Source organism: Myxine glutinosa, chromosome 6 (assembly GCF_964187855.1).
Source record: "Myxine glutinosa chromosome 6, kmMyxGlut1.1, whole genome shotgun sequence".
In the NCBI taxonomy this organism is placed as follows: domain Eukaryota; kingdom Metazoa; phylum Chordata; class Myxini; order Myxiniformes; family Myxinidae; genus Myxine; species Myxine glutinosa.
The window spans coordinates 126,845,802-126,868,016 of NC_136266.1; the positions used below are offsets into that span (position 1 = coordinate 126,845,802).

Genomic DNA, 22,215 nt, shown 5'->3' on the forward strand with positions numbered 1-22,215 from the left:
GAAGGTTGAGGAAAGGGTTTTCCTATCTATGGAAGGGAAAGGGTTGGGGGTGGCGTACATGGTATAAAACAAATGGACACTACAAGAACTTTCAGGAAAGAAAGCAGAATTTGAAAAGGTGGATTTGGGGTGTATTAACGGGGGTAGAAAAGATCAAGTGTTTGGGTGGGGGAAGATAAGAGATGGTGGTGAACAGCTGTTTTGAAGACCTGGAGGGAGGAGTGGGATTGAAGAGAGTGAGGGAGTTTGTTCCAGAGTCAGGAGAAAAGAGGAATGAAAGAGAAGGTGAGCAGAGAGTCTTGATTTTGGGAGTTTCACCAGAAGAGGGTTGCTGGCAGATCTTGTGCTTCCTGCAGGAATATTTGGGAGACAGAGCACAGACAGAGCAGGGGGGGGGGGGGGCTAGACCGGAGAGGAGTCTGTAGAAGACAGAAAGACCACCAATCTGCCGACAGTGAGAGAGTGAAAGGATGACTTCTTTTAGTTGAGAAAACTGAACAAGAAATTCTCCAGAAATCTCTAGATCCAACAGCTGACCTGGTGTAGAATTACAGAAAGACTATGCATACTGGAGCTTAGAATTCACCCCATTTACAGCAATTGCTTGCAAGACAATATAGATATGAAGTCTGCCAAGAGCCATTATGATGGGCAATTGCAGCAGCACAGGCAGGGATGAACTGGGACTGACAATGTGGTCTCAGTGCAAAGGTCCAAGAAGGGATGAACAGCTCTATCCCGACACGAAAGCACTGAGTAACCTCATCAGCAGCTTCTAATGGGCTATGCCAAAGAACTGAGTTCCAAGGAATATTGCTAAGAAAGGGGCGGAATGCATCCCGGTTAGCCTTTCCATACTGAGAAACTGTGGACAGATGAGACCAAATTAGAGCCTTTTGGTAAAGCACATAATCTCCATGTTTACAGAAAACAAAATTAAGCCTTCAAAGAAAGGAACACCTTCCCTACAGTCAAACATGGAGGAGGTTCAGTGATGTTTTGGGGTTGCTGTGCTGCCTCTGGAACTGGGTGCCTTGAAAGTGTGCATGGAATCATGAAATCAGGAGATGACCAAGGTATTTTGGAGCGCAATGTTCAACCCGTGTCATAAAGCTGGATCTCCGAAGGTCATGGGTCTTGCAGCAAGACAATGACCCCAAACTTCAAAAAGCACTCAGGAATGGTTCAAGCCAAAACGCTGAACTGTTTTGAAGTGGCCAGCAACGAGTCCAGATCTAAATCCCATTGAACACCTGTGGGGAGATCTGAAAACAGCAGTTGGTAGAAGGCACCCTTCAAATCTGGGAGAACTGGAGCTGTTTGTACAAGACGAGTGGGCCAATCTGCCAGTAGAGAGGTGTAGGAAGCTCATTCATGGCTATAGGAAGTGCTTGGCTGCAGTTAATTTGTCCAAAGTCTGTGTGTGCTACCGAATATTAAGTCCAGGCTGTCAATAATTTTGTCAATGCCATTTCTTTTTATTTTCTGATATAAAAGGATATATTAAGTTCTGAATCAAAACCAAAGATTCTGTAATATTAACAGTGAAATAAAGAATTGTGGAGACCAAATACTTTTGTCAATTTCAACTTATTTTTAGAGAAAATTTTGAGTTATTTGAAAAAAGTGCAAGGGTGCCAATATTTTTGGCCATGACTATGTTTAACTCACCCACACATCTCAAATTGTTCAGAAAACAAAAGGACAGCAATCTTTGAATCACCTTTATATGAAAAGTGTTTATTTTATTTTATTTTATTATCAGTGCATCCAATTTGTCCCACGATGACGTCACTGCAGAGAAACCTGCGGGTGCAGCACTTGAAAAACCGAGCAGCAAAATGTCGCTTATGACATCACAGTATCAGATGGCTCAGTTACCCAACGGCATGTTATTCATAAATATCATTCGCAAATTACTTAAAATATTGCAATAAAGATCTGTTAACTATACCGTATTATACAATCCATCCGTGACTGACCCCGAGACATATTATAAAAGCAGCGCCACTTTCAAACTTGCTACCTGAACAATGCAAAGCAGGATCAGGATGTCTTGTTTGTTATTTTGACTATAAATCCATTTTTTTTATTTTCATCATCAAACAGCCACAATCAGCTGATATTTCTGGTGTAAACAAATGCAAGGAAACATACATGGTTAATCAAACATGGAACATTATGTTATGGATGAACATGTCATATCGCTCATTAAAATGAAATCGGTTTCATGGCGATGACTTTTATCCGATGTCAGTAGCTGCTGTACCATGGCCATGTAAGATAGTATTGCGCTGCAATACATGTCCCCTACCGGCAGCCTGTCGTCCGGAAAACTGTTGGGGAAATTCCCAAAGTTCAAAATGCCATAACTTTGTCAAAAATGATCGAAACGTCGTGAAGTTCGAACTTGATCTGTAACGTATCATGAGGAAACCATGTACCAAGTTTGAAATCATTAGCATTAAGAGTTTAGAAAAAAAGTTCGGAAAACTGTTCATTGCGTGACGGACGGACAGACAGACTGACAGACGGAGGGACGGAGTGCAAACCTATAGTCCCCTCCGGTGTACACCGGTAGGGGACTAATAACAGGAGAAACCAACGTATATTTTAGGCTACGAGGGGAAGAAGTCAGCAAATGAGAAAAAGAAAACAGACGGACGAACAGGGGTGAAAACACAATCTCCGTCCACCTTTTGTGGCTGAGGTAACAAAATATTTCATTCAACCGAGAGGTTTATATCAGCACAATACCAGCAGAGGATTCAGCTAGGACACCAGCACACGATGTCCTACTCTTGAGATACCATGGGTTCTTTCACGCCAACAAACTTGGACAGCCAGCTTTATGCCCCTCCCCCCCATGAAGGATGATGTGGTTGGATATGCCATACCCCTTGACAACACTGCACCAGAGCAGCAATTTTGAACCAATTAAATGCCACAGGGGAACAAATCTATGACCAGACATCTCAACAGAAGGGAGCACGTTCCAATAATTAAAATTATTTTAAAATGTAAACAATAAAGGCACCATGATGGTCCCAGATTGCTGTTCAATTCCATTTCCGATTTGGCCAGTGATGGCATCATTACCGAATAAATCTTTGGAGGGGTGTTTCTCATCAACATGGGTCAGATTTATATTTGATCGCTTTTAATACTTTGATCCCCATTAATTAGTAGATTCAAATCGATTTGTACATCACATTCAAGAAAGCAACTCAAAATATTAAGACGTTTCTCCAACAAGCATCATGAAAACTCAACTTCCAAGCTTCTCACCAATTAGTCTTTGCGCTGTACAAGTATACGCAGGAAATTGCAATAAGGACAACATGTTGCTCCAGAAACCATTCAAATTATTCATTTTAATCTCACACTGATCGGTTTGCCATCCAACAGGTGCAGCATCATCAATTTTAATCTTCAACATTGTAAGGCGGATAAGCAACACATCTTTTAGGCGGTGTATTGCTGGAAAGGCTGGTTGGATGGCTGTCCTGGCTTCATCTATGAAGTAGGTATTAGTTTTGTGATAATGCAAAACATTCACACACACCATTCCACTCTCACAAATATTGTTTACCAATCAAGTGGTCTCCATCGAGCTCCTTAAAACCCCTATGTATGATAATCTCGGTTCCATTCCATCCACGTAGAATAAAGTGCTTGTAAAGCCGAAATTGGAGGCAATCACGTGGAATGAGTTCCGCTCAGCATATTGGGTTCCATCGTCGAGTGTTTACACGTTTAGAACTCTTTTGCAAAAAACATTCGCAGGCAAAACTTCTTGATTTTTTTTTTTAATTTTAGAGCAAAGTCTGAAAAATTGGATTGACAAATGCATCCGATTGTACACGCCACCAATTATGTAGTCGGGTAACGTGGGTTAAAAATGCCAAATGCAGTGCAGATGCCATTGTAATTTATTTGAGAAAGTAAAGTAATTGATCAAGAAAAGAAAATTGCATTCACGTCTCACTGCACTTTGAGAGTGGCCTCCATTGGTGTCTGTTTTTTGAACTTCTGCAGGTCGTCGTAAAGATTACGGTTCAGGATTTGGGAGGCACACAACAACCCCCCAAACATAGCTCCTGCAAAGCCACAGCAGAAGACGTCCTGACCTAAAGGGGTTGGAGAGGTGGAGGTAGAAAATCGAAGGGGTAAATAGGAATAAATATGTGGTATCATGACTTATTTTTCCCTCTTCCCATCATAATTACAGCAAACAACCTGCCCCTGCAGTGGTGAGATCTATTACCTGCACCCTCAACCCATTGCATCCTCAACCCCATTGCATCCTCAAAAGTTGTGCTTGATGACCTTATTGTTAAGAGAGATTTGCAAATTACCTGTACTCTGATAAAACGTTCCAATTGCACAATCGATAATAAAAATGCAATACATTCTAAACAGAAGCATCTCGACTGTTAAGCACCAACCCTGGAAACAAACCTGTGAGATAAAGGTTTTGGATGGGAGTTTGAGGCCGTAACAGTGCTGCTGTGTCCGGTGTGAAGCGATTCATGTTGTGGTTTGCACCGTAGATCTCGCCACACGGTGAGCACAGGTAGTGCTGGTTGCTTGCAGGTGTTGCATACTCCACATACTCAATCTGCGCTTGTACGCAGAGAGGCGATAAGACCGAGTTGAGCACACGACCATGCAAGATCAATACTACCATTAGATTCGTGGGTGGGAGCAAGGGACGATTTAATTGTAAAGAATTAGGGATTAAACAAATCAAATACTATTACGTTTGTGGGGGTAAATGAAGAAATACCTCAGACAAGATATAATCGTGTAGATTAGCATGCTCGGTATGCCGTGAAGCCATCTCAATGTATCTAAGTAGTGTCGAATGTCCGGGTAAGTGTTTAGGTGTCTCCACACGGAGGAGTGGAGTTGTGCAATCTAGGTAGGGTCTGTAAGATTAAATCACCTGTGTGTAAATGCCTCTTGTAATTTTTCCTAATCTATATATATAAAACACAGTTTGTGTGTGTGTGTGTGTGTGTGTGTGTGTGTGTGTGTGTGTGTGTGTGTGTAATGTTACCGATAGACTCCTAAACGGAGAGGCTCACGTACTTGATATTTGGCACAGACATGGCCATTGAGCCTGGGAAGAACATGGCCGACCTAAAAAAGATTTATTTCATAATATTTTTTTACCATATTTTTACCTCGGCGCATTTCAGCGAGGAATATTATGTACGGAATCTGACCGGTGGCAGAGCAGCGCGCTGATTCGCTCAGAGCGATCACGTGATGTTCCTTGCCGCCATTAACTCAGTTACACATTCGCACGTATTTCAGAGCGAAAAGCGATTGCGTTTTTTCACATTTCAGCGAGGAACATTGCCATTCACACCACATAGGTTTTTTTTCCTTTCATCTTTAGATCCATATTTTTTTTCAGCGAGGAATATTATACACGGAATCTGAATCGGTAGCAGAGCAGCGTGCTGATTCGCTCATTCGCGCTCATTGATGACGTGATCACGAATGATGTTCGTGACGCGATCACGTGATGTTCCTTGCCGCCATAAACTCACAGCAAGTAGCATAGATTTTAGCATGATTAGCATTTAGCATGATTTAGCATGATTTAGCATGATTTAGCATAGATAGTAGCATGTTTCACATAGATTTTTTTTCAGCGAGGAATATTATACACGGATTCTGACCAGTGGCAGAGCAGCGCGCTGATTCGCTCAGAGCGATCACGTGATGTTCCATCCCCGCCGCCAGTTGGCTTCACTTTTCACGGAGTATGAGCGTTCTATATATTTTCAATTCAATGCGCCCGACTCGCTCACGTACTTGATTTGTGGCATAGACATGGCCATTGGGCCTTCACGGTGTAATTTGTGCGAGGCTTTTGTCCGAGTGAGCTTGAGTCGAGAGGGAGAATGTACGGGTTGGGAATGTACGGGTCTCCCTTCCCCCACCCGGCAACGCCGGTACTGGAGGGCGTCACAGGATCGGTGAGTCTCCAAAATCCGCTTCGTGCTGTTGCGAAGATCCAGGACGATGTCGCGATTGTTGTGCTGCTCTCCGACCATGAGAACTGCAACGTCATTGTTGACTGGCCCTCCCCTTCCCTCCCCCCTCCATCCTCCCCTCCCCCTCCCTTCCCCCTCCACCCTAACCCCTCCCCCTCCCCCCTCTTCTCCCTCACGTTTATACACGGAATGCCGGGTACTTCCCCCCCCCTCGTCTCGCCTCCCCCCTCTCCTCCCCTCCCCCCCCCCGTACCCCTCCCCTCCCCTTCTCTTCCCCCTCCCCTCCCCTCCCCCGCCCGGCAATGCCGGGTACTTCTGTTAGTGTTCTTATAAAACTCAGCCGGCCAGGCAATGGACGTTTTGGACATTGCTCGACAATGAGCCATGTTTCAATTTTTTTAATTGAGCAGTTTTGGAGATATAGAGGTGCAACGTTTTTCCAAGATGGCGTCTGTACCACGTGACCTATGATGTCATCATCACCAGTAAAAAAATTATACAGGAGGAGTTGCTCCTATGGTGAAACTTTTTTTGTCAATCGGACCAACGCTTGCTGAGAAAATGAATTTTTAAAATGCAGACACATACAACATACACGCACATACGTACTCAAACACACACGCACGCAACCGATCACTTATCCTCGCTTCGCGAGCACAGGGTAATAAGGAACACCAACACCACCCCGCTCTCAATTGGTAACAGGTAACTTAAGTCACAAGATGAAAAAAAAATGTCTGCTGCAGCACACACTTCAGGCCTCTTGCACCAAGGACATCACCTTGTCTTCCAGGTGTGGGAATATCTTGATGACCTGATCCAATATCAGCTGTCCAAATGCTCCCTTCAAAGCCTCATATTCATCACCTCTTTTCCTCACTTTCCCTGAGCTCCACTCAGAAAACCAGTCATTCCGTGAGATGGACACCACAGCCATGGTGGAGACGCCTGTCTCAAGAACACGAGTGTTAAAAACAAACAAACAAAAAAAAACTCAGCCAATCCAGCAAGTCTCACCACATGAGTTCAAAAAAAAAGATGAATAAAATGTGACTTGTCTCAAGTCGAACAGCACGTTCACTACGCGCACTTATTCTATTAGGAAAAACGACACTGAAATCCTAAACATGGATACATGTCTTCAACCATCGATACTACAACTACAATGCAGCACAATATTGCCCAATCATCATAATAAGTGAGATGATCATCATCAAAGCACCTGGGTGGCGCTGGTCCCAGCTTGGATCTTTAGCTGAGGGGAAGGAAATGAACAGGACAGGAGGGTCTTCTTTGATGGCGTCGTTTTGAGACAAAGACATGTATCTGCTTACACTGAACGAGAGAAACAAAATGATGAAGTTAAAGAAACTGGTGGGGGTTATAACGGCCTGCTTAGGTGTTTTACCATCAAACGTCTAGTTCCTCGTCACCCACATTTACTATCTGTCCAACACCTGTGATCTATGTCGCTGTCACGGACAAGCCAGAAGTTGGCCGCTCGCAGACCGAGCTCTTCCTGTGTGCCACGAAGTCCCACAAACACAGAAAACGAAGCCATACTATGGTCCACTCGCCCAAGAATCGCGTTGATCTCTGAGGAGAAGGGAGGGAGGAGGGGGGGGTTATGGGGGAAGGAAAGAATGCTTCTTCTTCCTTATGGAACAAACGATATAACAATATTATATGGGATGATCTTATGTAGGATGGAAGGATCTTCTCTGTGTTTAAAGTGTGTTCATTCACAGAAGACATAACTGACAAATAGCAAACCTGTCATTGAATGAAAAATTATAACTTCTCCACACAATCCTTTCACAACAAATTTGCATCATTTTCATTAAGCAATACGCCTTACCTTCTGTTTTTTCATGCCTCCGCCGACAAAGTCGCCGGAGGCATTATGTTTTCGGGTTATCCGTCCGTCCGTACGGACTAAACCTCGTTTTTCTCAGCAACCATATGTCAGATTGCGACTAAACTTTCAGGGTAGGAGTGACACCAATGCAGAACGTTTTTATGATAATTGTGATGTCATAGGTCACGTGCTATGGCAGCAATCTTGGATTAAAAGCAAATAATTAAAAAAATATTTCTCGGAAACCGTTGAATGGAAAAATTTGAAACTTCTTTGTATTCAAAGTCAAGGGTCATAGAAAAGCTAGAACACAGAATGGATCAGAAAGCAACAACACAAAAGGAAGTCTATAAAGAGAGGGGGAAACACCAATAGCAGGGCTGAAGGACAAAATAGATGGAGACGGACAAACAAGGGTACGAATGAGGGAGAATGCAGAATGGTCAACAATTGAGAATGTGGACAAGATGTAGATGGAAGCAAACTCTCAGGAAGGAAAAACTGGAAATTGAGGGGGAAGGGAGTAGGGAGGTGGTTTAACGAGGGTAGAAAAGATCATGGTATTGGATTGGGGAGTGATATGAGATGGTGGTGAACAGCTGCCTTGTAGACCTGCAGGTAAGGATTCGATTTCAGAGAATGTGGAAGTTGGTTCCATGCGCAGGAAAAAAAGAGGAACGAATGAGTGGAGCAGTGATTCTGGGAGTTTCACCATAAGCTGGGTTGCTGGTGAACCACGTGTGGCCTGCAGAAACTGGAGGGTGGGGGAGGGACAAAGCACAGAGACGACAGAGGGTGCAAGACCAGAAAGGAGGCAGAAGAAGACTAAGACCACCGACCTGTTTGCGATGTGAAATTACCAGCTCCCTACAGGAGTAATACCCACTCCCTCTGGCAGGGGTCAGGTTCAGTAAAGTCCTTGCACTATACGTCACGTGTATTCTCTTGCCAACTTGCAACATGCAACATTGCAAGTAATCTCTACAGCCAACTTGTGATACCCTCTCCCAGCACCACTGGGTGGTACAACACACATTTTGATAGATAATCACAATACACAATGCGATAAATATAATTTGCATCGTCATCCATGTTACTTCCCCTCCCTCCCTCTGCCCCATCACACACACACCATCACACACCATCACACACACACACACACACACACACACACACACACACACACACACACACACACACACAACCATCCTCCTCGCACCCCCCAAAACCCCACGACTAGGATTTTTTTTTAATGCCGAAAACCTTCCCAAACACACACCAATTTTTAACTCATTCCATCCAGCAAACACTCCCACAAGCCTAAATACACATCGTATGATAATAGGATTTTTAGCATCGATTGGACAATCACAAAGGCAATTTGCTTGGTGTTGGTCACACAGTCAGGAAAATATAATTTGAAACAATGCTGTTGTCAGTTTGGCATTTTTCTCCAGTAACAACTTATGTTTGGCCTGCTTCCACATTCCCCTATAAACGGATGGTTCATATTGGCAACTCAGGTGCAAAAAAAATATTTATACTGCATGGAATTTATACTCGAGCTACTCCATGGGTCACACATGTATATATGTATGGATAAAACACAATGTCAGTTTGTGTGTCTGTACAGATGTCTGTCTCCCTTAACAAGGGTAGGTTTTAAAGGCCAATCTTTCAACAAGTTCACGATGGTTTATTTTTGAGGATATCTGCTGCTCGTGATGTACAACGCGCACAGAGTAAAACTAGTGTTCATTTACGTCCGTATGATGTCTAATTAATAAATAAAAAGATATAAGCACACCTGAGGCTTCAGACTTTGGCACGCTCACGAGGCTGCACCATCCAATAAACTGTTCCAACCCGTCATTTTTGACGAGCTTTTTACTATAGTATACATATACTGTATATATATATATATATATAAATGAATGATCGTTTTAAGGCTATTTTCCCCGCTAGAGCAGAGGTTATATATATATATATATATACATTTGAATGGTACTGCCACTAATACTTCATAGATTTATTTTTACATTTCTCTAAGAATCACAATAGAGCTTGTACATGCAGGAAAAAGACATTGACAAACATTGGCGTACTTTTATTACCTCCACCACCTAAGGTGGATGGAGGTGATGTTTTCACCCCTGTCTATCTGTCTGTTTGTGAGCAGGAAATCTCAAAGTTCTGGATGGAGTCGGAAGAAATTTGGTGGACAGGTTTGGTGTGTGACAAGGCCAAATCTATTCGATTTTGGTTGGGATCCAAATAACGTGATTCTTCACCATTGAGTAATAGGCCCAAAAATGACATATACAGTCGCATGATATTTCAAAAAGTTGTGGATGACTTGTAACAAAACTAGGTGGATGAGTTGCTTAGGCGACAAGAACAAGCCGATTCGATTTTGGGTCAGGTCTGGATCCAGTTCCGTGGGATATAAAACGTAAACTGTTCAGCCTGGCAGAGATATGCTCACTATCGAGTGCCGTTCTAGTTACCCTCGCCAGCGGAGAGGGTAATGCATTTGAGTCCGTTTGTCTGTCTGTCTGTCTGTTTGTTTGTCCGCACAGAACAAATATGATTTTCTCTGCAACCGTTGGTCCGATTGACAGGATATTTTCACCATAGGTGCAACTCCACCCGTAGAATTTTTTAATGATAATTATAACGTCATAGGTCACGTGGTACAGGCACCATCTTGGAAAAACCGAAAAGATTTGCACCTCTATATCTCCGAAAGCACTGCATCGAAAAAATTGAGACATGGCTCATTGTAAACAACTCTCCATGGGGAATAACACATGTTAATAATGATGTCATAGGTGCCTCCATTATGACGTCATAATTCGACAAGTACAAAACTTCATCCAATCAAGATGAAATTTGTTGAGCATCATCTCGGGATAAATTGGTGAAGAAAAAAAAATAATGACGTCATCGCTCATGTGGTTCGGCCGCCATATTTGTTTTGACACAAAAGCCTTAAAAACCACTAAAAACACGTTCTGGTGAGGGTCTGCAATCTCTGATTGCTATTTCTTGTTTAACATGGATTGCAAAGATATTTGTAGGTAATGGACAAAAACATCTGGTGAAAGGGAGTTGAACCTGGGTTCCCAGCATCTGGAGCCTGGGCTGCAGATAATAGATACCGATTATAGACACTGTAAATACAAGCCTCTGTGAGCCTGGTACACTCTAGTACTATACTGCACAGTGCACACCATGCTATTAAAGAGGGGCATGTGAAAAGTAGTACATGTGACCAAACTTTTTAGATATCCAAAAATACTGTTGTCAAGGGAATGCATTTTTCAATGACTTTAAAAAGTTCAAATACAGTATATATTTATATTTTCCAAAATCCAACAACTTTACTTAAACTCACTGGAGTTGATCCGCGCATCCTGCGGTAGCAAAGATTGGAAGGTGTTGAAGATGCCCGCATCTGATATCACCAAAGGTGCATTTATGTAAACTTCCCCAGATGGTTTTTGGACCGTCACACCTGCACAGAGAATCCCCAAGCTCAATTTTAACCACCAACAAACCACTCGCACCCCCCTGCCACTCCACCCCACCAGTCCCACTAATCACTGGAGCACAGCAGGAACTCACCACAAGCTTTTCCAGCACTGTCGAGCAAAACTCGCTTGACTAGAGCTCTGGTGAGCACTGCACCTCCTGCACGCTCAATCACGGGAATGATATGGAACGCGATCTCGCTTGCACCACCAACTGGGTAGAAGGAGCCATACTGATAGTGGTTGAGAAGGATGGCATGCATAGTGAAGCTGGTGTCCTTTGGGAAGCAACCTGAGAGGTAACAAATAAAATGTGACCATGAGAGTGCTGTGTATCTTAATCCAGCCCGATTCGAGAAATTTATGATCATGGTCAGCACATAATATCACAAAAGTGTATGAGGTATTAATTGCACGCCTGTGGATCATTACTTCATCAGTGATGGGGTGATGCAGGTGATGCAGGTATTACGAGACCATATTTTGCCTTTGTGACCATACCATAGTCAAAGCAGCAGTAGCTCAGCACAGCACGGAGATCGACATCAGACGTGAGTTCTTCCAACACGCTGCTCAGTGAACGAGCTGCGAGACGAAAGTATGACGTGAACAGGTGGATGAGACCAGTGCGAGCGAGTAATCGGGCAAACCAGAGTGGCAGCACTTTGAGGAGAACCAAGAAGAGGGTCCCACGGCGTGTCTCCTGCGTCGGTATTATGCAGTTAGATAAAACAACAAACAAGTTAACAAACGGATTTTTCAAGACCCCATGGATTAAAAAAAAGAATTTTACAACACTTAACGTTTCAGCACATATTGCTTCAAAGGAAACACATTGTTATTATCTCCAGAGATCTACTGCAGTGCAAATTGTTCAGTGTTGTCAAATCAATCATTCAGCCTCGTGAGATCACAATGATCTGTTAATTTGTTTTTTTAGAACACAGTACACATTTGTACGCACTTTTAACCGGTGGCATTATTGGCTACACAAGGTCAACCATTTCAGAACTGTCGTGAAAACCAAAGTTTATTTTGCAGGTCTGCGTTTTAGCTCGACTAAACACATAGAACCATTTAGTTTGGTAAACCTAACTAAATAAATGAATAAAATACTCATTTCAAAACGCTACATCATTATTTTAAACAAACAGACCAAACATTAGAAATCCATTCTCCGGACAAACATTTAGAGACATTTAAGAAACCAGCTTCGAGCCAGACAGGTCAGACCTGCAGGAGGTCTTGAAACTTTCCGAGGGCCTCGTGCTCCTTGGGGAATTCAGCTTTTAGACCCTCCCAGTAATGATAACGTCCAGCGAATAAGGGACATCTGCGGCGGATTTCCCCTGGCTCCCCCAGGAATACTGTGTCAAAGGGGTCATCGAGGGGTATCCACTGTAATTGTCCATCTGTGAGCTGGTCGATAAGTAGCCGAGTAATCGCGTTTGACTGCATCTCACCAACATAGTGAATGCCTAAAAAAAAAAAAAAAAAAAATTAAAACATGCACAAAAGCCTTACAACCACATGCAAGAAGTCATCATAGTCTAAAGGTCACTTGCAAAACATGACCTCGTGCAAATTAATCACATCATAATGTCTCCGGTGACTTTGTCAGCAGAAGCATTAAAGCATACGATACTGTACAATTACCTTAACGATGGAAGTATAAAACGTTAAAAGCTACAAAACACAACAATTTAGGATTAAACGCAGATTAAACCAGGCTGAACAGTTTATGTTTCGTATTCCACTGAAAGGGTTGGCGGCAGGAAGGGCATCCGGCCGTAAAACATTGCTTCAAAAAGGGGACCAAAAAACAACAACAACCACGGTCCCCGAAAAGGCCAACCCACGCCTTGCGGGGAAAAATGGCCTCTAAACGGTGGTTTTTATTCCACTGAAAGGCCGGATCTGGATTCAGACCTGAACCAAAATCTAATCAGCTTGTTCTTGTCACCCAACCAACTCATCCCACAAGTTTCGGCATAACTCGTCCATAACTATTTTAAATATAATGTTATATATTGCTTTTTGCTCAATCTCTCAATGGTGAAGAATCACTGTAAAAAAACTAAATAATTCTCGTATCCGAATCCATAATCAGATATTCACCAAAATCAAATCGATTCAGTCTTGTCCCACACCCAACCTGGCCACCAAGTTTCGTCCAAATCCGCCCATAACTTTTTGAGATATCGTGCTATGTAGCGGTTTTAGCCCTATCACTCGATGGTGAAGAATAGTAAGCCTGGTGTTGGCTTAGCAGTTAGGGTGCCGGCTTGGGATCCTAGGATCCTGAGTTTGAATCTCTGTCGATCGCTGAATTAACGCCAGGGGGGTTGACTCAGCCTGTCATCCTTCTGAGGTCGGCAAATTGAGTACCAGCTTGCTGGGATGAATGATCCCGGTGTGTACCCCGATTTAGAATAGGTACACCGTATCCCTGCGCATCGTAAGAGGCGACTAATGGTTGGCGTCAGGAAGGGCATCCGGCCATAAAAATATTGGCTCAAAACAGGGAACCATGATTGTCATGGGACCCGCAAGGCTAACTCCTGCTCTAGTGGGGAAAATGGCCTTAAAACGATCATTCATTCATTCACTCGATGGTGAAGAATCATTTGAAAATTTCTCTGATCCGGATCCAGATTCGAATCTTCACCGAAATTAAAATAATTCTTCCTTGTCACACACCCAACCTCTCCACAAAGTTTTGTCCAAATCCGTCCACAACTTTTTGAGATATCCTGCTATATACCGTTTTTGGCCCGATCTCCCAATGGTGAAGAATCACTTAAAAATTGTAGGAGCCGGATCCGAATCCGGATCTTCACCAAAATCTAATCATTTCGTCCTTGTCACATACACTACCTCTCTGCCAATTTCGTCTGAATCCATCCACAACTTTTTGAGATATCTTGTTCACAGACACACAGACAAACAGACAAACAGAGAGGGGTGAAAACACAACCTCCATCTACCTTCGGTGGTGGAAGTAATCAATTATACGTACACAAATGGCACTGCCAAAACCACAGAGATTCCATGCCTTCATACAATGTCGGCTTCATAATCATGTTTGTGTGCATTGAAGTTTGTTCACACGTTAAAGAATCAATCTTTTCTGAGGATGTTGGAGTGGACCAAGAACCTACCCACATCAAACTCAAATCCCTTCTTGCCATACGTGTGACAGCACCCTCCAGCTTTGCTGTGTTGCTCCAGAACCAGGACCCGTTTGCCAGCTTTGGCAAGTAGAGCTGCTACGGAGAGACCGCCGATCCCACTGCCTATCACGATGGCATCCAGGTTTTCTGGTACGAAGCTAGCGGAGAATGCTGGAACAGAACACAACACAGAAGCACATACATTACATTTTGCGGCTACCCTAAGCAAAATGTATTGAACCACCTTTAGAGGCCATTTTTCCCCGCAGCGCAGGGGTTGGCCTTTTTTGGGCACCGTGGTCCCCTTTTTGAAGCAATGTTTTACAGCCGGATGCCCTTCCTAAGCAAAATGTATTGGTGTTCAATAATCCTAAAAATAAAATTAATTTTTCACTGTAAAGATGTTGCATGTGAAATGTGGTCTCCCATTGTCACACTTTAAAACGTGGCATACGTGGCGTGCATAATCAACAACAAAGTCCAATCCGTGGCCATAAACCCATTCCAAATTCTCCTCTCTTCTACTCCCATAAACCTCGCCTTCCACTCCATTATTTAATTTCACCACAATCGTATATTTGGATTTTTAAAGCACGGCCTAAGTTGTGCCCATGTGGGCACTTTGTGCATTATAGCTGTAGTAGTAATATACATTTCTGTAATGAATTCATTTAATTGAATTGAAATGTATTATTTGTCCACAAAAATGGAAAATTGCAGTCAGACAAAGCACACAATATTCGGCCAAAATATTGTACAATTCATTTTCAAATGAAAGTAAAATTAACAAGAAAGAGCAAACAGATTGCAGACCCACGCCGAGATGGGTTTGTGGGGTCTATTTTGTGTGGTGTTTATTAGGTGCTGTGTTTGTTTGGTTTATTGACGTTTATTTATGTTCAGTGCAATATGGCTGCGAACCACGTGACCAATGACGTCATCAATTTAATTCTCCCATACAATTTTTGTGTAGATCATGCTCAATAAATGTCAAACTGATCAGATTAAGCATTCCACTTGTCTAATTATGACATCATAATGAAGGCACCAATTATGTCATAATGAATATATGTTGTTCCCCATGGGGAGTCCTTGACACTGAACCACGTTTCAATTATTTTCCACGCAGCGGTTTCGGAGATATAGTGGAGCAACGTTTTTCGGTTTTTCCAAGATGGCGCCCATACCACGTGACCTATGATGTCCTGATTATCATGAAAAATTATACAGGAGTCGCCGCTCCCCCGGTGAAAATTTATTGGCAATCGGAACAACGGTTGCAGAGAAAAGCACACTCATGTTCCGTGCGAACAAACAGAGACAAAGACAGACAGACAGACAGACAAACAAACTGACTCAAATGCCATACCCTCTCCTCTGGTGAGGGTAATAAATCATGACAAAAACAATAGCAACAATACAACCACAACCCACTATAAACTATAAAACTGTCTAGATTGCACAGAGAGACAAATTCAACAGACAAAATTGAGCCAAGACTTTGTATCCCAAAAAAAAATGAAAACAATAACTTGGGTATCAACTAGAACGACACTCTGCTGAGCGCATACCTCCACCAGGCTAAAAGGTTTCTACAGATGGACTGGACATTGTGCATCCCACTGATAGGCCGCATCTGGATTCGGACATGAATCAAATTCAAATTGGCTTGTTCTTGTCGCATAACCAAGTCATCCACCTAGTTTTGTCATAATTCGTCCACAACTTTTTGAGATATCGTGCTAAATATCATTTTTGGCCCTATCGCTCAATGGTGAAGAATCACTTAGAAAATTCTCGGATCCAGATTCGGATCTTCACCACAATTGAATAAATTCTTCCTTGTCACACACCCAACCTGTCCACCAAGTTTCATATTATTTTGCATAATGAATTTAGCATCCGATAAAACTAGTTCATGATAAATTACACTTGTCTATGTTTTCTCTGAGGATCTTTCCAGCCTGTTTTTTTGGCTTCTCTCTGCAATTTTACAAATTGGTAAGACTAGGGCATGCCCGTACTATATATATGCCCGTACTATATATCTATCTAAAATTATATCCCCCCCCCCTCTATTTACATGAAATGGTTTGGTTCATTCGCAACGCCAAAGCGAACGGCGAACGGCTTGCGAGTACAGTGACAATCCCCCCCCTCTATTTACATGAATGGTTTGGTCCATTCGCAACGACCACAGAACCCCCCCCTCATGCAATGGTTTGGTCCAAAGCGAACGGCTTCCGGAGTTTGGTAAAGCAATCGCCATCGCGTGCACAAACGCGCAGGAAAGCGAATGAATCGCAAATTCGTTTTTATTAGTGATACGAATTGAATTGGGAGAAATTGGGAGATGAATGAATTGGGAGAAATAATGCGCATAAGAAATCGAATTACGTACCGTAATGGCGGTCAGCTCGTAACGCGCTCAGCTCCGCTCGTCTCACATCGGCCACGCCTACGCAACAAAGCGTTCTGTGATTGGATGCCGGAAAGCGTGCTGCCGGACAGTCGTCACTGTCCGGAAGTTCGCAAATCGCAGTTAGGATGAATCGTTTTAATTTAATCGCAGTTTGAATTCGTTTTAAAACATAGTTTAACGGCAACATAGTTTTCCAACGTGAAATAAATGAATACGCTGTCAAATGTGCCGTCCGAGGCAGAGTCTGATCGCCACGTTCGGCACACGTGATAGCTCGCTGCTCTCTGATTGGTTGAAGCGTTTTTTGGACATATCTCGGTAAGTAATTGTCCGATTAATATGAAACCTTGAAAAGGCACATCCTCGGGTCCCCAGCAATATACCTGGCAAGTTTCAAGTATATCGGACCCGTGGTTGTCGAGAAACAGCGGTCACAGACAAACACACAGACAGACACACACACAGAGATTACTGGAATTATAGATAGATAAGGGATGGTAATATGGAATACGCGACTTATTAAATTACATAATCCATCCCAGAATGCTCTGTGTGCATTCGCAGAATCCCCTAGCAACAAGTCATCGAGGCAGTGGACGTATATCATGCGTGTCAGATAAGGATCATTGCCCGAAATGGCTCAAAATCTTCTAAAATAAGTCAAAAAATACTTGGAAAAGTATATGAGAAAGAGGTGTGCCTCGGCACAATGAAAGATTTGGAGAACTTCCTGATGAAAACGTTGATATCTTGCAGCCCGTAATGCAAAAATTCCCGATGATGTGGGCCCGTGCAAGGCCAACTTGACTTCCCCGATCACCACTGCCAGTCAATGGACTTTGAACCTTGTGTGAACATGCCAGGCTTGGTGATTTTATTTAACAGACGTCTGCAATTATTGTAAACACCATGAACATTTATCTACCGTCAAGGCTCAAGCTCAACATTCCGATCACCAAGCGACCTTCTATAGGAACTATGCAGAAAGTACGCACAGACCCCAATATACCCCTTCAAGGAGAGAGTGAGAAAGGAGGAGGGCACTTTGGGTGAGGAAGGGTTATGGTGGAGGATTGGATTGTAAGGGGGAAGGGATGTGTCTGTATCACATATGTCGACTATGGTTATTTGGCCTATAACGAACATGTTTAACATTCCACGTACCCCGACCCCCCCGGGCCCCCCCCCCCTCCACCCACTCCTTTCAACCTTACAATACAACTACATCATTGGCGAGCCCAGCCCCTACCCTGGCAACATGTCGGTGGCACACTCCTGTTGTAAACCACTCATAAAACATCAATGACCAAAAAGAGGGACTCGGGCCTCCTCAGAAGGCGATTATGGTTCCTTGGTTTTCGTCTGTGGCCCTGCCAGAAAGTGTGAAAATGATCTCTCTTCCCAGGTACACTCATTTCTCTGTGGACAAAGTTTCATTTCTGTCCTCAAAGTGAAACAACATTGCAATTACACTCGATAAACGCAAAACATCAACAGTAGCACTTATACCCGAAACAACTTAATGATGCCGTGCACAAATAACACATTGTTTGAGGGTGGACCCACTGAACACATCATCTCGAGCCATGGAGCTGCAATTTGGCCGTGTCTAAAGATAAAGGATCCAAAGATCAACTCAACCGGAGTATTATGTGTGCACGTTAGGCAACAACATATCGATGTTGAAACTTAACGTGCGGTAATAAACTGTATCGCTATCAGTATCAATCAAGGAACCAGACTCGGTGGTGTAATGGTTAGAGCGTTCTCTGAGTCTGGGAGGTCGGTGGTTCAAACCTCGGCCTAGTCATACCAAAGACTGTAAAAATGGTGCGCACTGCTTCCTTGCTTGACGTTCAACATTTAAAAGTAGAGAGTCAAATAACTGATCGAATATAGCACTTGAGTATCAGGAAAACCCCAAATAGGCAAAGATGGAGACATCTAGGCACAGCCAGGTAAAGGAAAAACCCAAATAGGCAAAGATGGAGACATCCAGGCACAGCCAGGTAAAGGAAAAACCCAAATAGGCAAAGATGGAGACATCCAGGCACAGCCAGGTAAAGGAAAAACCCAAATAGGCAAAGATGGAGACATCCAGGCACAGCCAGGTAAAGGAAAAACCCAAATAGGCAAAGATGGAGACATCCAGGCACAGCCAGGTAAAGGAAAAACCCAAATAGGCAAAGATGGAGACATCTAGGCACAGCCAGGTAAAGGAAAAACCCAAATAGGCAAAGATGGAGACATCCAGGCACAGCCAGGTAAAGGAAAAACCCAAATAGGCAAAGATGGAGACATCCAGGCACAGCCAGGTGAAGGAAAACCCCAAATAGGCAAAGATGGAGACATCCAGGCACAGCCAGGTGAAGGAAAACCCCAAATAGGCAAAGATGGAGACATCCAGGCACAGCCAGGTAAAGGAAAACCCCAAATAGGCAAAGATGGAGACATCCAGGCACAGCCAGGTAAAGGAAAAACCCAAATAGGCAAAGATGGAGACATCCAGGCACAGCCAGGTGAAGGAAAACCCCAAATAGGCAAAGATGGAGACATCCAGGCACAGCCAGGTAAAGGAAAACCCCAAATAGGCAAAGATGGAGACATCCAGGCACAGCCAGGTAAAGGAAAAACCCAAATAGGCAAAGATGGAGACATCTAGGCACAGCCAGGTAAAGGAAAAACCCAAATAGGCAAAGATGGAGACATCCAGGCACAGCCAGGTAAAGGAAAAACCCAAATAGGCAAAGATGGAGACATCCAGGCACAGCCAGGTAAAGGAAAACCCAAATAGGCAAAGATGGAGACATCCAGGCACAGCCAGGTAAAGGAAAAACCCAAATAGGCAAAGATGGAGACATCCAGGCACAGCCAGGTGAACCGTACAAAAACTATTTGCAAGATTCACCTTTCCGCAGACAACAACAAACAACAACAGGCATTTTAAGGCCATTTTCCCTGCTTGAGCGGGGGTTAGCCTTGCGGTCCCCAAGACAAACTTCTCCATTTTGCCCTATTTTCTGCATCTCTCCTTGTTAACCCCCTTGCCCGCATTTCTTCTTCGACCATCTTTAGCCAAGTCTTTCTCGGTCTTCCCCGTCCTCTACTTCCTTCTACGTTCATTTCCATCATTATTCTCAACCAGTCACTTTCATCCTTCCTCAACACATGACCAAACCATCTCAACCTGTTCCTCTTCACAGCATCAATCACAGGCAATATTCCCATCGTCTTTCGCAATTCATCATTTGTCTTCCTCTGTCTCAACGATACTCCGCACATCCGTCGAACCATTCGCATTTCCACCCTTTCCAGCCTTCGTTGCTGCTCTACGTTCATTACCCATGTCTCGCACCTATAAATCATGTAACATGCTTTCCGCAGACAAAGAAAAATAAAGAATGAAAGAGATTATGGAGGACAAGAAGAAACAACACACAGATAGACAACGCTATGAAGGCAATGGCAAACCACCCAGTATAACCTTTGCCAATAAACTGTTTTGGCAGAACCAATGCTCCTTAAAGAGTGCGGATGGACGTTAAATGGTTGTCCCGTCTGCGGACGTTTAAGATCCCATGGACGCCTTCGCGAAGAGTAGGCGAGCAATCGCCGGCACCCTGAATAAATTACAAATTCCTTCCCTAACCAGCATCAGCGGCACAACGGTGCCCTCATCCAATGATGCCACCCCACAGCCAGGTGCTTGAGGAAGAAGAAGCAGACCATAAACCTGCAAACCACATGTCCTGTATTCACAGATGCTGTTCAATACTCGGACGTCAGAACATTTGGGTTCAGACTCTCACGAATGCATGTGCGGTTACGTTTTGCTGAAGCAGATACGAAGAACTACAAGAAACTACTTTATATTCAATATGACGACGCCGATGACGATGACGATGACGTGTCAACAATATGAGCAAACTTAAAACGAAATAGTGTGTCTAACATAGAAGAGACAAATTATATAAAATTACATTTTAAAAACGTGGTTTAAAATAATAGAATAAGAAAGAAAGTAGACCGACCGGGACAGACGGACAGATTCGGGATGGACGGACATATGTGGGATGGACGGACATATGTGGGACGGACGGACATATGTGGGACGGACGGACGTGGGACGGCCGGACATGCGTGGGACGGACGGACGGACGCGGGACGGACGGAAGGACGCGGGACAGACTGACATGTGGGATGGACAGACATGTGGGATGGACAGACATGTGGGATGGACAGACATGTGGGACGGACGGACGTGGGACGGACGGACGCGGCACGGACGGACATGCGTGGGACGAACGGACAGACTGACATGTGGGATGGACAGACATGTGGGATGGACAGACATGTGGGATGGACAGACATGTGGGACGGACGGACGCGGCACGGACGGACGCGGCACGGACGGACGTGGGACGGACGGACGCGGGACGGACAGACGCGGGACGCAACGCAGAACAACCTGAAAAACGGCGAAATCGGGGGAGACAAAAAAAAAAAGTCAGTCATAAAAGGATGTACGTACAGTCTCAGATGTACGTAAGAAGTCTCACGATTAGACCGATAAAGCAATATTAAAGTAATAATAATGAGAGGAATAATTAGACATGTTCGGAACGATGTGGTACGTTTGAAATGCTGTTGTCCAAGTCCACTTTTCCCGCGCAGTGCACCTCAAACAACAACCTTAATACAAGTGAGAGGGAGTACAAATCAGGTAGATCATTACACTATTTGGCTCTACAATGACCTCTGCATGTGCACCTTTGTTAACCTTCTGGCGTCTCGAGCATCAATCAACCCTTCGTCAGAGCAAAGGTCTTCATTTTGACCTTGTCCGAAGGGGAAGGGCTCACGCTGATCGCTTCCCACGGCGGTTACATAGTGCCTACCTGTAGTGCACCTGCCGCGAGGCCACGGCCACATACCTCGTTTAATGACTCGCTTTCTGACTGCCGAGTCCATGACGAGAGGACCCGGGACCCGAAGCGAGCTCGCTCGGAAGGGGTTCTTTCCCTGTTTGGGGTGCATCCAGCGGGTCACGACCCGGAGCACGATCCATAGCCCCAAGCCGGTACCCCCGAGTCCGAGCGCGGCGAGCAGCACGTACATGGTACGACGTACGAGAGCGCCTTCCCTGGAAAGAACTTCTGAGGAAAACACGCGCCCCCTACTCTTTATTCATTCATTACATCATTCCTCATTCCTTCAC

General features: G+C 44.0%; 1 protein-coding gene across 2 annotated transcripts; it reads right to left on the reverse strand.

Moving 5' to 3' along the window:
- Nucleotides 1-3,354: 3,354 nt before the first annotated feature.
- Nucleotides 3,355-22,215, reverse strand: RETSAT (retinol saturase). Of its 2 annotated transcripts, XM_068121019.2 has the most exons (11): nucleotides 21,932-22,215; nucleotides 14,564-14,746; nucleotides 12,636-12,880; nucleotides 11,904-12,105; nucleotides 11,497-11,694; nucleotides 11,267-11,386; nucleotides 7,469-7,607; nucleotides 7,234-7,346; nucleotides 6,793-6,959; nucleotides 4,462-4,621; nucleotides 3,355-4,130 (listed from the first exon to the last, which is right to left on the reverse strand). In XM_068121019.2, the coding sequence occupies exons 1-11, from the start codon at nucleotides 22,113-22,115 to the stop codon at nucleotides 3,985-3,987; spliced, it is 1,857 nt and encodes a 618-aa protein (XP_067977120.2). In that variant the 5' UTR covers nucleotides 22,116-22,215; the 3' UTR covers nucleotides 3,355-3,984. The 2 variants fall into 2 exon arrangements, with proteins under 2 accessions (XP_067977120.2, XP_067977121.2); XM_068121020.2 differs by lacking the exon at nucleotides 14,564-14,746 and having other exon boundaries at nucleotides 21,932-22,204.

Bases quoted from the DNA above. Each gene is read 5' to 3' on its own strand.
- RETSAT (XM_068121019.2), bottom strand. From the start codon at position 22,115: ATGTACGTGCTGCTCGCCGCGCTCGGACTCGGGGGTACCGGCTTGGGG. The intron at 4,622-6,792 runs GTGATGTCCTTG...GTACAAGCGCAG, and splicing joins TCCCACACCTGGAAGACAAG to ATTGAGTATGTGGAGTATGC. The intron at 4,131-4,461 runs GTTTGTTTCCAG...CAACCCCTTTAG, and splicing joins CCAAAACCTTTATCTCACAG to GTCAGGACGTCTTCTGCTGT.